At 42.7% G+C, this 12,687-nt stretch overlaps 1 protein-coding gene across 4 annotated transcripts in view; it reads left to right on the forward strand.

Moving 5' to 3' along the window:
• Positions 1-12,580, forward strand: part of tet1 (tet methylcytosine dioxygenase 1) — a 28,063-nt gene extending 15,483 nt beyond the window's left edge. For 3 of the 4 annotated variants that reach the window (XM_063874332.1, XM_063874331.1, XM_063874335.1), the window contains 10 exons: positions 3,129-5,340; positions 6,100-6,190; positions 7,121-7,214; positions 7,347-7,555; positions 7,649-7,799; positions 8,024-8,113; positions 8,245-8,382; positions 8,510-8,686; positions 9,157-9,301; positions 9,421-12,580. In XM_063874332.1, the coding sequence (XP_063730402.1) occupies positions 3,129-5,340; positions 6,100-6,190; positions 7,121-7,214; positions 7,347-7,555; positions 7,649-7,799; positions 8,024-8,113; positions 8,245-8,382; positions 8,510-8,686; positions 9,157-9,301; positions 9,421-10,460 (4,347 nt within the window). In that variant the 3' untranslated portion in view covers positions 10,461-12,580. The remainder of the gene's footprint in view (positions 1-3,128; positions 5,341-6,099; positions 6,191-7,120; positions 7,215-7,346; positions 7,556-7,648; positions 7,800-8,023; positions 8,114-8,244; positions 8,383-8,509; positions 8,687-9,156; positions 9,302-9,420) is intronic. The other variant, XM_063874334.1, reaches the window with a different exon arrangement.
• The last annotated feature ends 107 nt before the right edge of the window (positions 12,581-12,687 follow it).

The following is a 12,687-nucleotide window of genomic DNA, read 5'->3' on the forward strand; positions in this document are numbered from 1 at the left end:
CTCTAACGTATATTTCGTTGACTTTAAAAGCTCTGACAGGCACAACAGTTAAATATGTGTTGGTCTAACAGAAAAAAAGAAGACAATGTTTGCATTTAAAACAGTACATGGCCGCGCAACTGACTTCAGATCCCCGGAGGAAGACACAACAGCACAAAGACACAGCCCTAACAACTCATGGTCCCAGATCCCTCCAGAGACCCTTCGGCTAAACAAGAGCACATGACTGTTCATTTACATCCTGCATTAGGCTTTTTGTTATCACAAGGCTAAATGTAACATAATTCAAAACAGGGGCTGCACTTTGATGTCATATACATCCAGAGACACGCGTGTTGCAGTGCTGGAAGCCAGCCAGAGTTGCTTTGTCATTGAAAGCAGGTTATTGTGACTGACACACTGCCTTTTCCCCCTCCCTCCCTTACCCTGCTACCCATTTTTCAGCTCTTCCTCTCACTTGCTCATTTGAACGTTGGGTGGGCCATTTTCACACGCTGTGTGGAGCGGGTATCTCACCCTCTTGCATCCACAGAATTAGTATTGCCTCAGCCTGAGAGCTCAAGCTATCTGTTGCATTAGAAGCGTGTTTCTAGTAGTAGTACGGCCGCCCAGTCCTGAAAGACACGGCGAGTGAAGTGGACTGGGTAGAAAGAAAATGGATCAGAGAGGGATCAGGAATATCACATTGGTAAAAAGACTTAAATCTGCTCCATCGTACTAATCATGTCTGATCTGAACATTTTATTATTTATTTTATGAACACTTCACTAGAACACTCAGTTACCTTGTCAAACAACAGTGTAACCTCACCTAAAGTTAAATCCTCTCTACCCCAGTTTAACTTTGTTTAATTACACAGCTTTTGGAAATTTGCCATGTATTCCTGAAGATAACTGGCCCAAAACATACAAAAAGCTGCACATTTGAAATATTTCTAGTGTAGCAACAATGGGTGTACAATAAATAAGAGGAAATTGTTTAGCTGTAAACACCCGGTGCAACTGGGTCTGTCATAAGTCAAAAACAAGGGCTCTATTTGGTATAGCAGGTTTAATGGTTATTCTTGAGCCAGACTGGAAATCATTTCAGATTAGAAAAGCATGTTGAACAACACACCTTACTTTAAAAATATTGCTTTTAGTTTTTGTTACCAGCTCACTTAATAAAAAAACAAATGCAATCGACTCACACAGCAGTGTCAAATCTCTGTTTCAGAATTACAGTCTGAGAGTCAGTATTACATATCATATTGAACATGTGATACGTAATAAATAATTTGTAGTAAATCATTTGCCTATCATTATCCATGCTGAAGTATTATTAGGCAAGTGTTTTAACCAACACCTTGTTTCTTTCTTCTCTCTGACTTCACAATACACAGCAACAGATCTACTTAAAGCAACTAACAACCTTCTTTAAGCAGCCAATGCAGGAGATTTGCTCCGTATTAATCCTCTTAGACCTCAGCGCAGCCTTTGACAGCTTTTATTTTCCATCTTTAATTGAATGCTTTTAGCTCTGGAAGCCTGCTTCATTGCTTGTATTTTAACGCCATCTTCCTCATGAATGACAGCCTGTGCTCTTGCTCAGAAGCCGTCATATGTGGGATGTCACAAGGCTCAATTCTGTTTTTAACGATGCGTGCATGCTTAAAAGTCAAACACACTGTTACCATTTTATCCAGGATGTCTCAGGACATGGACCTCGAACATCCCTGGCCCCCATGTCTGATGGAAATAGGGAAAATAGAGTTGAATAGAGCACATGTAACTCATAAAAGTATTTTCTGTTTGGTCTGTGGGTTCGTATAAATCTGTTTTATATTATATTAAGTATTGTTGCAGCTTGATCTGTCAACTTTAAGTGCATCAGAAGAATAGATTCAAACAGTGGTAGTGATGAAGTTTGATCAGTCCCAGATAAACAATATCCAGCTACTCTGCAGTTGTGCAAATTCAGAAAGAAAAATGCATACACACTCACATAAACATACTGTACACACAGATCACCGTAATGCACATACTGTGTATCCGCCAGCTTCTAAAATTGAAGAGCCTTTTGTGAGCTGAGTCTTGGCACATGTTGTATTTTTTTTTTATCTTTGTCACGCTGCAACATTTCTAATCGGTCTTCCAATGCTGAAGGCTTTAGCTTTGAATTGGATGTGGGGTTAAGTCCTAAAATAAAAAGCAGCTTTATTTGACTTCTGTTGATAATATGCTCACTCAAGATGATGAAAAATGAATAATACGTTTGTATATTTATCATGGCTAGACTTTTTTATCAGGTTTGTTTTGTGCTCATTTAGTTGTATCCTTACATGATTTCATAGAAACAGGAATACATTATACACCAAACAAGTGTACATGTACTCTAAGTTCACTTTGTAAACTGCCTTACCTTCTATTTTCCCCTAAATTAACTGATTTTATTCCTGGTTATGGAGTTATGACTAGGATTGTTTGAAAGTTTAAAATATCGTGTTTCCACTGGCTTGTTCATGGAGGTTATCAAAATGTCAATACTGTGGTCCTTTGGATAGTTGTAGCTTTGCTGGTAGTCAGAATCCGTCTTAGCCATAGGGTCAAGCTGTGCTGTGTCTGGATTAGACCCTGAGTGGGTTAATCACTCACTGAACAATGCACAGGGGTTAACATGGCAGGGAAGCTGTGTTAATAATCACATATGCTTGCATACACATGCATGCAAGCCTGGGAGCACACCTACATGCCCTCAGTGATCGTAGTGATGTAATCATGAACTGTGCGTGACTCCAAATGTTTACTTGTTGGCTCTCAACTACCTGTGGATCCGCAGCGCTTTACACTTAGCAGCTGATGCATAACTGTTTCCATGATTGAGGCCTCGACTGTGACTAACACAGTTGAACTTTTTTATTATCTCTGTTAAGAGATCAGTTTCCGCAAGATTTATAGAAAGCAGATTCTTTCTTTTCACATGTCATAATATTTTCCACCGCCTCGGTAGTCGCTGCAGCAGCTGCTCATGCCATGCGGGGAGGCAATCTGTTGTGCTGTGTGGCGTGACTGTTTAGAACAAGCTGAATCACTGTATACTGCCAGAGCTTGTTGAGTCACCACTCTCTTGTTTCTCTCTCTGTCTCTCAGGTGGTTCCAGAAAGTGGGTCGGTAAATGGCAAAGCCAAAGCACAGATGGAAGACACCCACACGGCAGCAGAGGAGGATGAAGGGGAGGAAGGCCACATACCTCATACACAAGCTCCCCCCGTCACCCACAAACCAGCCTCGGACCAAGGCGGACGGCCAGCCCCTGTTAAAAGAGAGTCTGGGCTGGAGCTGACCAGCACTGCACTTCACCAACATGTATGCTCTTCTGTGAATTTTCAGAATGGTTCTGCTGAGAACCTGACAAAACCTAACGGTGCTAATACGACCACTGGGTCACTCTCTGATCTGAAGTCGGCTTTCAAAAGGACTATTAATGCATCAGAGCCTCAAAGGACTATAATTGCGACAGCCCCTAAAGACTGTCCTAAGAATGGACCCAAGACCTCTCCGGAGGACATGTCAGTTCCACTAAAGAAGATCAAATTAGAGGAGCCGTGGATGTGGATCCCTGAACAGGCCACCAAACAGCTGAGTGATGAAGACGAGGTCTGCGAAGACCCGCTGTCCACACTGGCGGCTGTGGTGTGTCTTTCTGTTACAGAGAGAAGAGGACTGGAGGAGAAACTTTTCAGCTCACGGTCCTCCATTCTTTGCTCCATTAAAACAGAGCCACCAGATTTGCACTTTGTCAAAAAAGAGCCAGAGGACTCACTGAACGTCGAGAAAAGCACTCCTGTTAGTCTTCAAAGGACTCTGCAGTGCATCAAAAGTGAACCTACTCCAAGTGTCTTGCAACAGAGCGTGCAGTCTTTGGCAGAAAGAAGAAATCTTAGTTTTGATCAGGCTATCGCTATTGAGGCCTTGACTCAACTGGCAGCTATACCTCAAAGCACCGCAGGGTCCATTAAAACTGAACGTATGTGTGAACATACTTCCAACACAAATGCAACCCTGCAAGACGTCAAACCCACACCAGCTTTTCGCTACAACAAAGTCTCTGTCATCAGCTCGCCAATGCACCAGACATCAGTCATACACCCTCCTGTGGCGCGACAAGGGAACGTCATCCAGTGCTCCCAGGGCTCTAACGCAAAGCTGTCTCTGCACGATCTCTTAGAGGCCAGCTCTGACAGAGATAAAGCACCCTGTAGGAAGACAGAGCCGGGCTTTGGTTCTCATGTCATCAAGTCGGAATGCAGCTATAAATATCCCAATGACATGAGAGTTGGTAAAGATCATGAGCGTTTGTCCGTGGAGGACAGAGACAGGGTTGTTGGTAAAGCAAGGCGGAACAGAGAGGAGGAAGAGGTGGCAGCTCAGCTGGCAGACTTGGCCTTCATCATCCAGTCTAGACACAACCAGCAGTCGGAGAACAACCCTCGGAAAGGAACACCTGTGTCGGCCATCAAATACAACTACAACTCCCAGCTATCCCCCAGTCAGAAAAAGCCTCCCGTGAAAAAAACAAGATCGACGCCTTCCAAGCCCAGGAAGAAAAAAAGTGATGGACTTAATGAGGGAATCAACTGCCGGACCCCCCTCTCAAAACGCACGCCAAATGGAGAGACTTCCCAAAGGGGGAAAGGCCATAAGATTCCGGGGAAATCAGTCCTTCACCACAAGAGGAACCTGTTTCTGCCTCAGGCTCAAATTGACCTGAAGAGATACTTGGCTGAAGCTCAGGAGGAAAGGAGGCAACTCATCCATCACGGTAACACACACAGTGCAGCCCACCTAGGACCGCAAACTCCCAACTACAGCACCTTCCCAAGGGTCAACAACACTTATGTTCCAGAAAACCACCCATGGTCACTTTCTAACGTGCCACTCCACCAACACAATCCATGCAACGGTCATGATGGGCAGGACTATGAAAGGCATTTGTTTTCTCAGGTAGCGCAGCCCTGCGGAGGGATGCAGCACGGTACTGATCCGAACACCAGCGCAGCCAATAACGCTTTCCTCAACCACACATCTGGACACCATGGACTGTCTAATGGCTTCTCGGGGCCCCGGCAGTCCCCTCCTCCGAGCCAGCAGGGCTACTACAAGCTGGAGAGGGCAGGACCTGTAACTATCCTATCCACCGCTACTGATGGGGATCAGGGCCAGTCTGAAGAGACAACTCCATCCAAGAACAGCGTCAACAGCTTTCTGGAGTCTCCTATGAGTTTTTTGGATACCCCTACCAAGAACTTGCTAAATACACCTTCCAAAAAACTTGCTGATCTTCCATCCTGTGACTGCGTGGGTGAGTTGTTCTTCCTATGATCCTTTAGGAAAGAAAAAGAAAGATGGACCTTTATTGATCCTCCATGGGGGTCATTTAGTTTTGCACTCAGTTTTTTATACACGCACATGCATGTTTTTGTTATACAGTTACAACTACACACAGTTATATTCATGCACACATACACATGCAATGAGAGGATCCAGACTGGAGAGGCAGCCAGTCTAGCCGGTGCCAGGGAGCAGTTGGTCGCTCTGTGCCTTGCTCAAGGGCACCTAGGCAGTGGCCCAGGAGGTGAACGGGCTCCTCTCCAGTACCAGTCCACACTCCAGAAGAGAAGTGTGTAGCGTTCAAATTAGTACTACATTAGGTTTATTCCACTTTGGGGTTCAATTGGTGTAATACTGCAAACCTTTCTGTTATTCTTTTTCTTATGCAAACACACACACACACACACACACACCTAATTCAAGGGCCAATTTAAGCAAAGGGAGGCAACATTTCTCTGCCATATTTGGAAGGGGCTATGGGATGCTTTGTAGAGCCATGTTGAGCTGTTATGATGTATTTGGTCTTGAAATGTGAACATCCCCCGCACTGAGATCCAGACGCATTTGCTTTGTGTTTTACTTTTAAATGAGTCTGACTTTTTTATCAAAGGCATTTGGTTTTTTCCCAAAAATATAGAAAGATTACATCAGTATTTGAAGGACACTTCTACACTTGATGAAGTTGCTTTGATATCTGATACATCTTGTTTTTGGTTGTTTTTGTCCACAGAACAGATCATTGAAAAGGAGGAGGGCCCTTACTATACTCACCTTGGGGCAGGGCCAAGTGTTCCTGCAGTGAGGGAACTGATGGAGAACAGGTAGAGTGACTACAACAACTTTGTTTACAGTGTGTGGGTGTGTTTTCTAACAAACATGCAAAGAGCGTATTAGCGAACCATGTTCTTGGTGGACTGGGGCGGGACACAGACAAAAAAGAGTCATTTAAAGGAAGCATTGCTTAGCCAGCTCAATACGTGTACCCTCTGTCTCAGATACACACATGTTGAAACAGGAAACCCCTAGAGCTGAGACAAGAGGCCGTAAACCACAGTGGAAGCCTGTTAAAAACATCTAGACGTCCATTGCAGTCCATCTGAAAACCACACAAAAAATGTCATTCTGCAGCCATTGAGCCACTCAAATACATAGTTTTAATCAAACCAATTTTGTACCAACCTTATCTGTACAGTAAAAACCATGTATCTCCTTCCTATTTAGATATATAAACTGTTTCAAAGTCAAAGTCCACTTTATTGTCAAAGTTTCCACATGTGTTATACATACAGACAATTGAAATACTGTTTCTGGCATTCCCACAGTGCAAATATAAACAAGAAAAAGAGAAAGAAACAAAGCACAGCTGTTTGTTCTGAACTCATGAAAAGTGTTTTATAAAGGTACTGTATGTGGAAGAACAGCAATAAAAAAAGCTGTGGACATATGATGATCTTGAGAATATGATGCATTGCTGTAGAATAAAATTCCCTGACAGTATATAAAGGTGATATAATAAGTACAACCATTAACATCTCACGCATTAATGCAGCAGTTATGAATCCCTAAACATTATATATCGTAGTTAAACACTGACATGGAACATTTTACTGAACAATGACTACTTTTATATGATACTTAAGGAAAAGATCTGAATTATTTTTCTGATAAAAAGTAAAGTCTTGATTTGATAAATGTGTTGTCAGTTACAATGTGATATGCGAACCTTATCATTTCTCTTATGTGTGTTACAGATACGGTGCCACCGGAAATGCAGTCAGGTTGGAAGTTGTTGTTTACACTGGGAAAGAAGGAAAGAGCTCGCAGGGGTGTCCAATAGCAAAATGGGTATGTTGCTTGTGTTTGTCAATCACAGTGCTTATAAGCCCTTGGTGATACATGTTTTTTTTCTTTGTTTTGCTGTTCTACATTGCTGTTGTTTATCCGTTTGTTTGTTTTTTTTGCACTATCATCTGACAGGTGGTCCGGCGTGGCAGTGAACAGGAGAAGCTGTTGTGTTTGGTCCGCCGGAGGCCGGGGCACTACTGTGACACAGCCGTGTTGGTGATCCTCATCCTGGCGTGGGAGGGAATCGCTCGGCCGGTGGCAGACAATCTCTACCAGGAGCTCACACAGACCCTCTTTAAATACGGCTCCCCCACCAGCCGCCGCTGCGCCCTCAATGAAGAGTGAGTACCTCTTTCTTTGTTTTGCTATTAAACTATTTCTCCACTTTTATTTCCTTGTTTCATTATCCTCCTCCTGCCACTCCGTCTACACAGTCGAACGTGTGCATGCCAGGGATTGGACCAGGACACATGTGGAGCTTCATTTTCTTTTGGCTGCTCCTGGAGTATGTACTTCAATGGCTGTAAGTTTGCCCGCAGCAAAGTTCCCCGCAAGTTCAGGCTGCTTGGAGACGACCGTGATGAGGTGAGAGACTGGTCTACTGCCCAAAAATCCAAGCGGAAATCATCTTTTGCAACCACCCTTTTGTTTGTTTGTCCTGTTGTAGTGATGCGAATTGTATTGCTAGGAAAGACTGACCAAATAATCAAACGTTTTCCAAATACTTCACTCGTAGTGGCTTATTTTAGCTATGAAAATCACAGCTGTTATTCACTCCAAATGTTCTTGAATCTGTTCATTACTTTTAGGAGGAGAAGATAGAGAGCAACCTGCAGAATCTCGCCACTGACCTCGCACCCCTTTACAAAAGACTGGCTCCGGAGGCCTTCCAAAACCAGGTATGAAACATCTGACACACTTTTTAAGGCTGACCATTAATATTATTTATTCTCTTTTTACTCAAATTACTTACTTTGAATCTTTTAGCTCCTTCACCTTGTTAACAACGTCTTGTCCTTTTAACTTATAGGTGGAAAATGACGCGGCAGGGAGTGACTGCCGTCTGGGTCGTAAGGAAGGACGTCCTTTTTCTGGGGTCACAGCCTGTGTGGATTTCTGTGCCCATGCTCACAAGGACACTCACAACATGAATAACGGCAGCACTGTGGTAAGCATGCTACGAGTGTGACTCCATGCTATCTACTGCATCATGTGACTACCTCTTAAGGGACTGATTGGACATGGTGTACTGTTTGTTTGAACAACTTGCCTTTTTGTCTTTGCGGTTATTTTAGGTCTGCACTTTAACCAAGGAAGATAACCGTGCAGTGCGTAACATACCAGAAGATGAGCAGCTCCACGTTCTGCCACTTTACAGGATCTCCGCAAGGGATGAGTTTGGTCAGGTTGAGGGTCAGTGGGCCAAGATGCGGAGCGGCGCTCTGCAAGTTCTGTCCGCCTTTCCCAGAGAAGTGAGTAATAGGAGAGCAGCTTTTGCTATTTGTTATTATCTGTATGTTGTCAGTGCTTTGAGTCCTTTGTTTCAAACAAGCTAAACACAATTGCATTCCTACTGTACTTCCTAAAGATCTTGCTGGCAGAGAGTAAAAAAGGCCATTACATAAAATTAATTTCAGAAAAATGTTCCACTGCTTTATCACTTTTGCTAAACATCAAACCTCCAATAAAAATATATGACTCCAACAGTTTGCTTGTTAAGCAAATTTGACATAATTGTGTGTACTTTGTGCAATACTCTATTTAAAATGTGCCTTGATTAACTGATCATCTCATGACCTTGTATTTGTTAACTTTTATTGTAATTTTTTTATTTGCTTTTTGCTCACTGTTCATATAATGTGAATGTGATGTAAATAAATAAAAAGTAACAACCTCAGTCATGATTTAAACTATTGATTACATATTTTTTTGTGTTCATTAGGTGCGTCTCCTTGCTGAGCCGGTGAAATCTGCCCGTAAGATCAGGCAAGAAGCTCGTCTAAAGGCCCAAGCAGGGAAGCTGGAGAAGAAGCTTGGGCTGACTCCCCAAACTCCTGGGAAACTGAAGGGCGAAACCCCCAGCAAAGGTATTACATCATGTGGTTAATGTATTTTAATAAATGTACATTGATGTAAAAGTATAACGTTTTTTTTGATGATTCATACATCAGCTTTTTAGAAATACTTGTATTCTATATGTCCAAAGCAGAGCCACAGGCATTCTCCAGCTCGTACAGACTGCCACCCAGGCCTGCCAGCACTGGACGGTACCCACAGGAGAGGAATCAACCTGGCACTTACAACCAGAGCATCAGCAGCTACCCCACTCCGGGTGCAGGGGTCACCCCACCGAATGAGGTCATCCCCCCAAACCACCATGGCTTGCCCGGTGTCCAGTTTGGACAGAATATCTCAGCTCTTAATTATAAAACAGTGAGTGATGCTGTGAATGGTTATTCTTCAGCATCTGGTGACCAGAGTGGACATAAACCTCCACATAATGCCCATAGTGGCAACCCCCATGCTTTTAAAACTGAGCCCAACGAGGTGCACTGCTCTCCTATGCGCAGACCCTCCCCCAGTGGGAGTGCTCCTCCTCCCTCCTCCTTCTCCCCCAGACCTACCTCTGAGGGCCTCTTCAGTAGGCTCAATGGACTCCACAGGGCTGCAGGAGATGTCACTGCAGAGGTCAAGGGTCATGGCTTTCCTCCACTCTCGTCCCACCCCCTTCCCCCACAGACTCCCCCGCCTGAGTCAGAGGAATTGAAGCAGGAAGAGGTGTGGTCAGATAGCGAGCACAACTTCCTGGACCGTGACATAGGCGGAGTCGCGGTGGCACCGGCACATGGCTCCATCCTGATAGAGTGTGCAAGGCGGGAGCTCCACGCCACCACCCCAATCCTCAGGCCAAACCGCAGCCATCCAACCCGCATCTCCCTGGTCTTCTACCAGCATAAGTCTCTGAATGAACCAGGGCATGGGATGGCTATGTGGGACGCAAAGATGGCCAAGCGGGAGCGAGAACGGGAGGAGGAGGCAGAGAGATTAAGGATGGAGGAATGTCTGGGGAAGAACGGACAAGGAGGTGTGGAGCAAGAGGAAGGAACAGGGGAGGATGCCGAGGGGAGAAAGAGGACAATTAATGTCCCCACACGTCAAGCCTGGACCCAACCGAGGGATGGTGTTGTCGCCGTGTCCCCTTATGCTCTTACCCAAGTGACGGGCCCCTACAATCGCTGGACCTAGTAGACATGTTTTACACACACACACACACACACACACACACACACACTCAGAAACTCCTACACCCTGTGCTTCTGCCTTACCTCAACTTCAAACTGCTACTCTCATTTTTTAAAGTTGTTTTCATTGTGCTTTTCTAGAGTCTGTTTGTTGACTTTGCCCTTCTTGGTCTCTGCTTTCAGAGTGATGAGGGAGACCAAAGTTTGTTGGCTTTTTTAACTGTGAGTTTTTGTGTTTTTATTGTAAAGAGATGGTGCTTTGAAGCATTTTTAAGATGTTTTTAAACTGGTTTTATATACATGATTAAGGACAAAAAAGATGTGATTATTTATTCTGATCATAACGATTTCTATTTAATTCCTGGTGTAAGCCTGTTTACTGCAAGATTTCTATGATAACCTGCATTATGTTTTCAGACTTTAAGTTGTACAGTAGGAATTTGCTCTTTATTTTAGCCTATAGTTCGCTTTTCATAAGATGAATCTCATTGGCTTCTAAGTTGGTGCCATTCTCACTGTAAAGCCTGCTTAACACCATTACATCACATAATGTAGGAAACAGGACTAATATTGTGCATATAGTAACTACAGATTGTCACATGTAGCATCATGCTTTACCTTCTGCTGCCTCTCACTTCAGTTGGCAGTCGATGAAAGAAATGTTCTTTGTTGATTTTATTCTTTATGTCTGGATGATTTTCCTTTTATTCACAGATTTGTATGGCATATTAAGAAGCACTTTTTTATTTTTTTAAACTTAACTTGAAAAAGGTCCCAATCTTTAGGCCTGAATATGTATGTACAGATAGAGAGATATATGACAGTTTAGCATGATCTTGGTTTTATCTTTACAGTATTTTTCGTTTACAATTTGTTGAAAACGGCATACATATCTAAGGAAATTCAAAACTTTACATACTGAGGTATCGCGAAATGCTGCAACAGTAAGGTGCTTACCACTATCAGCACTTGTCAACAAATCTTTCATTGGGCACAAGTGTGATTATAGGATTTCAAAAACGTACTTGATGGTGCTTATAAGACCTACTTATTCATTAAGTGTTTGATATGTCAACAGAATATTACCAGTTTTTATGTCCATACTCATGCACAACAGTGTCTGAATAATCCGTCTATTTCATGTTCTCCTCCTCTCTGCTTTTGTTTGGAAAATCACTCAAACATCAGATTCCATTCAGACTAGAAGACTATGTTGGGTGCTCGACCTTAGTGAAGACTTTGTTTTTAGAGAACTTTTTCCTTACAGGGTCAAAATAAGGGGGTTAGTGTCAACTCCTGGTGTATCAGGATCTTTTTTATTACCCGTGAAACAGAAGCTATTTGTTTTAAAAACCCAGCATTTCAATTACAGCACAAGAGATAAAGACCTTTCACTGATATTCACACTGACACTGGTGGTGTAATGTTTCCGGAGAAACAACTTGGTCTTTCAAACACTTTTACTTCCTTTTGGTGCTAATAGGACAACATTGACTTGACCTGGTTATATACTGTACAATTATGTAACGGTGCTTTTATACAACTCTACACTGATCTGATGTATGTTTCAATACAAAGCTATTTTTTTAATTTTTCTGACAGACAGAGATGCAATTGATGCTTTTCAGCTATGAGTGAAAAAAATCTAATTATTGTGTCGATTTTCATCTAGTCCTCAAATGTCTTCCACTAATAACCAAAATCTGCAACGATTTTAAAAATCACAACACACACATACGAAGTTAAATGAATGTGATCAGTTGATTTGACATTTTTGAATACAACATGACAAAGTTACACTTTGGGGAACGTTCTCAGTCCACATTGAAAGTATTTGTATCAACAAGGAACTAACAACTAGCACCAGCACTATAAAATCTGAAAACGAACTTTTATTGGTAGAAAAATGTGTAAATATGTTTGTGAACCCTATTGTTCTTACTGTACTGTTAATGGTGTTTAGATAATGGATGATCTTGCTTATTTTGAAACTGAATTACTGTACGTTGCTGAAAGTATATTCAGTTTAGACTTGAGAAGAGGCTAAATTTAGCATTCCTTATATGGATGGCTGATCTCTTTTTGGGATTTTGAAATAAAGTCATATTTATATTTTGGACCTGATCATGATCTTCTCTGTCCTTATTTGTTGGGTGTGCAAATGTGGGTGATTGATCGGGTGTCATTTCAGGTGTGTGATGAATATCAAGAGGGCTTTTTTTTAACGATTT

Source organism: Eleginops maclovinus, chromosome 22 (genome assembly GCF_036324505.1).
Source record: "Eleginops maclovinus isolate JMC-PN-2008 ecotype Puerto Natales chromosome 22, JC_Emac_rtc_rv5, whole genome shotgun sequence".
Lineage (NCBI taxonomy): Eukaryota > Metazoa > Chordata > Actinopteri > Perciformes > Eleginopidae > Eleginops > Eleginops maclovinus.